At 45.7% G+C, this 3,839-nt stretch overlaps 1 protein-coding gene across 1 annotated transcript in view; it reads right to left on the reverse strand.

The window, feature by feature from the left end:
* The window catches only part of si:dkey-183c6.9 (E3 ubiquitin/ISG15 ligase TRIM25), a 4,003-nt gene extending 1,639 nt beyond the window's left edge, over positions 1-2,364 (reverse strand). The window contains exon 1 of the mRNA XM_014021019.1: positions 1,606-2,364. Coding sequence (XP_013876473.1) covers positions 1,606-2,364 — 759 coding nt within the window. The remainder of the gene's footprint in view (positions 1-1,605) is intronic.
* Between the last annotated feature and the right edge of the window lie 1,475 nt (positions 2,365-3,839).

Consider the following 3,839-nt stretch of genomic DNA (forward strand, 5'->3'; position numbering starts at 1 on the left):
AAAAAAAATCCGAAACAAAGTTTTTCTCTCATAAATCATAATAAATCCAAGCACAGAGCTACACATATTGATTTATACTAACAGAAGTAAGAAAGAAGCAATGATTAGAAGGTTTCTATTAATTACAAAGTTCTTAATGAATCTCTGTTAAAACAATGATTCTATGAAACTTACTTCATCTTCTGTTCTGTGGTTTATTACCTGAACCAGTTTTATGTATGAATGGTGCTCAGTTTCTGTATCACTCATCTGCCACAGCTCAGTCAGTTTTAAGCCCTCTGATATACACGCATATTGATTATTCCCTGAGTTATTATGAAAAACAGACCAAAACAGAGCAGGTAGACCTGAAAATGTACAAGRCTTAACTGTAAGGAGTGTGCAGAATGACCCAGGGCACAGGCAAAATCCAAAAAGCAAAAAGGTTTATTAACCAAGGAGGGCTGTCGAGGCAGTAAAAAACTCACATGAACTCTCAGGAGAAAACACGAACAGCACAGGKAACATGGAGAACACCACACTGGCTGGTAACAGCACAATGAACGGACACCAGACAAGACACAAAATATAAAGGCAACTAAAGAAGGACAATGAGAAACACCTGGAGGAGACACAAGAGGAAACAGGTGAGCATGGGCGGGGCTGGAGGAGTGACTGACAGCAGGGCAGAGATACACAGGGAAACACTCAAACACCAAAAAAAAAAAAAAAAACTAAGAAAGATACACACAGATCATGTCATCAGCAACACAAAAGAAATGTACTAATGTTGGCTTTATCAGCCATTAAATCTAAAAGTTAACAAAGTTCACAAAGTACTTCTGTTACAGACTGGGAACCAATAATTCTTCCACAAGAACAGTATGACTGGGATGAATTTTCATAAGCTTGACCTCTGAATTGATGTCTGTCAGTAGGTTGTGTTAAAAACCTCCCGCAAGGGCATCTCCGCTGATTCTGCAATTGTGGTTTAGTCATAAGTGATAAACCACTGGAGGCACCGAATTGTGATGTGTTTGGCTGATTGAAGCGACTGGAACCATAATGATTTACCATATTCTTCTTTAGTTCATTCTTTTCTAAGGAAACAAAAAAGACCGGGTCTCTGATGGTGTACCTCATCTTCACTGTGAGTATTTCTTGCCTCTGGTACCGTCCGATCCTGCTGAAAAATGATAATGTGTCAGGAGAGCTCCACATCACCTCCACTGTTTGAGGTCGGCTCATTGTTTGTGCCTCACTTCCATCCAGAGAGCTGACTGCCTTCTGGSAAAAATGTCCTTCTGGTGTGAGAGAAATGAGCTTCTGTTCTTGGCAGCGCAGACCAAACTCAGTTCCATTCTTCTTGTCTTTAGCATAGCGTTTGTCACACAAACCAATGGTCCAGTCACAGTCTGTGGAGAGGCTGATGACCCATCTACTGATGTTAGGATAAGAGGCTGTGCTTTCAATGTAGAGCATGCTGGGAGACAGCTGTCCCTCGTCACTGTTGTAGTAAACCTTCCTGCTGTCTTTAGACAGTGATATGCCAGGATGAACAACCTGTGGTATAAAGATCAGGTCTGAACTAGTAGCAGTGAGCCCCTGGTGGTGTTCAGGGTCAACCAGGATCATCAATGACTCTATGAAGTCAGACGTGTGCTTCGTTATCTTTTCACCCTTCTCTCTGATCTSCTGAACCAGCTTGTCACGGTGGCTTCCAGGCTCCAGTCCTTTTCTCAGATCCACAGTTTTGGCTTTCTCCACATCCTGGTTCACCTGAGAGTACATCTGCAGGAATCTGAAGGCRTCYTTCTCCTTCTGAGCTGCTTCCATGCTGCTCTTGCTGGTTCTGATGGCCACCATACGAGCAGAGACTGAACTCTGGACRCTGGTCAGAGAAACGTCACGCAGGTTGGTCACAGCTTCAAGAAGACGCACACTACAGCRAGCCAGCTTCTGTCTTTCACTCTGCTCCCACTTTTCCAGACTCAAGTYCTTATTCTCAGTTTTCTCCTGTAAGACCTGCTGCTCAGCTTTGAGTTTCTCCATCAGCTCCTTGTGGGCTGTGGAGAAGGTCTTCATGTTGTGGATGCGGTGCTGGTCTTCAATGGCACAGGAGACACACACACAGGTCATGTCGTCCAAGCAGTAGTACTCCAGGAGTTTGCCGTGCTGAGGACACTTAGTGTTCCCACCTATAGCCCTGGGCTCAGCCAGAGGGTGAGTCTGCAGTAACACAGGGGTGGTCAGGTGGGCCTGCAGGTGCTGGACGCACATGGAGATCTCACATTTCATGCARGTCTTCBGTGCTGGTTTCCTGTCCTCCTCTGTACACATGTCGCAGGGAATACTACCAGAATTCTTCTCCATCTGTTCAGACATGTTTTCAAAAGCTGGAAGAACCCTGGAAGGAATGGCTCCTGTGTTTCAAAGATCCTTATAAAGATTTTAAAGCTCCATGCAGTCCTTGGTGTTGTGTCTATAACCGTTCAAAGTTCAATGTGACAGAACAAACACAACCTATCAGCACTTTATTTCTTGGCAAGTAACCACCCACTACATCTATAAATGTTTAAAGATTCATAAAACATGAAGATTATGGTGTCCTCTGTTCCCATCAGTCATGGGACAGAGTCTTTTTAGACTCTTGTTTTTTGTTTCTTTCAGTTTTAGAATTGCATAACTTTTCCAATTCGGTCTTTCTGGAAAAGCTGGGCGATGGAATGAGATGGAAATATGGCTCCAAGTATGTCCCCTCATCTTACACTTAGACAATAAAACATTTAACTTTTGACTGCCTGTATTGTTCATTTGATTATTCACATAATTTATGTAAAATAAAACATGTTCAGTACCCATGATGAAGACAAACACAATAAACTGACAGATTAAATTAGTTGTTCTACAAGTTTGATCAAATGTAATGTTGCTATAATAGTAGGACATTTCATTGCAGTTTATTTTAAATTATACATAAATCTGATTATAATAAACTGAGTATAGTGAAAGATGTAAAACTCTCCCTGGRCTAACACCTTATTGTGGTGGAGAGGTTTGAGTGTCCCAATAATCCTAGATGCTATGTTGTCGGGGGCTTCATGCCCATGGTAGGATCACCCAAGRCAAACAGGTCCAGGTGAGGGATCAGACAAAGTGCAGCCCAAAGACCCCTAATGATGAGTACGATAAATGGATTGAGTGTTCCCTCGTCCAGACCCAGGTCACTGGGGCCCCACTCTGGAGCCAGGCCTGGAGGTGGGGCACGWTGGCGAGCGCCTGGTGGCCGGGCTTTCGCCCACGGAGCCCGGTCGTGCACAGCCCGAAGAGGAGATGTGGGTCCCCCTTCCCATGGACTCACCACCTGTGGGAGGGGCTGTAGGGGTCGGGTGCAATGAGTGCTGGGCAGTGCTCAATGGCGAGGACCTTGGCAGTCTGATCCTTGGCTGCAGAAGCTGGCTCTAGGGATGTGGAATGTCACCTCTCTGGTGGGGAAGGAGCCTGAGCTGGTGTGTGAAGTTGAGAGGTTCCAACTAGATACAGTCAGATTCACCTTGACACGCCGCTCTGGCTCTGGAACCAGTCTCCTCAAGAGGGGTTGGACACTCTTCCACTCTGAGTTGCCCATGCTGAGAGGCGCCGAGCAGGAGTGGGCATACTTATTGCCCCCCATCTCGGTGCCTGTACGTTGGGGTTCACCACGGTGAATGAGAGGGTAGCCTCCCTCCGCCTACGGGTGGGGGGACGGGTTCTGACTGTTGTTTGTGCCTATGAGCCTAACAGCAGTTCAGATTACCCACCCTTTATGGAGTCCTTGGAGGGGGTGACGGAGAGCGCTCCTAACGGGGACTCCCTCGTTC

The sequence above is a fragment of the Austrofundulus limnaeus genome, unplaced genomic scaffold, assembly GCF_001266775.1.
Source record: "Austrofundulus limnaeus strain Quisiro unplaced genomic scaffold, Austrofundulus_limnaeus-1.0 Scaffold276, whole genome shotgun sequence".
Taxonomy (NCBI): domain Eukaryota; kingdom Metazoa; phylum Chordata; class Actinopteri; order Cyprinodontiformes; family Rivulidae; genus Austrofundulus; species Austrofundulus limnaeus.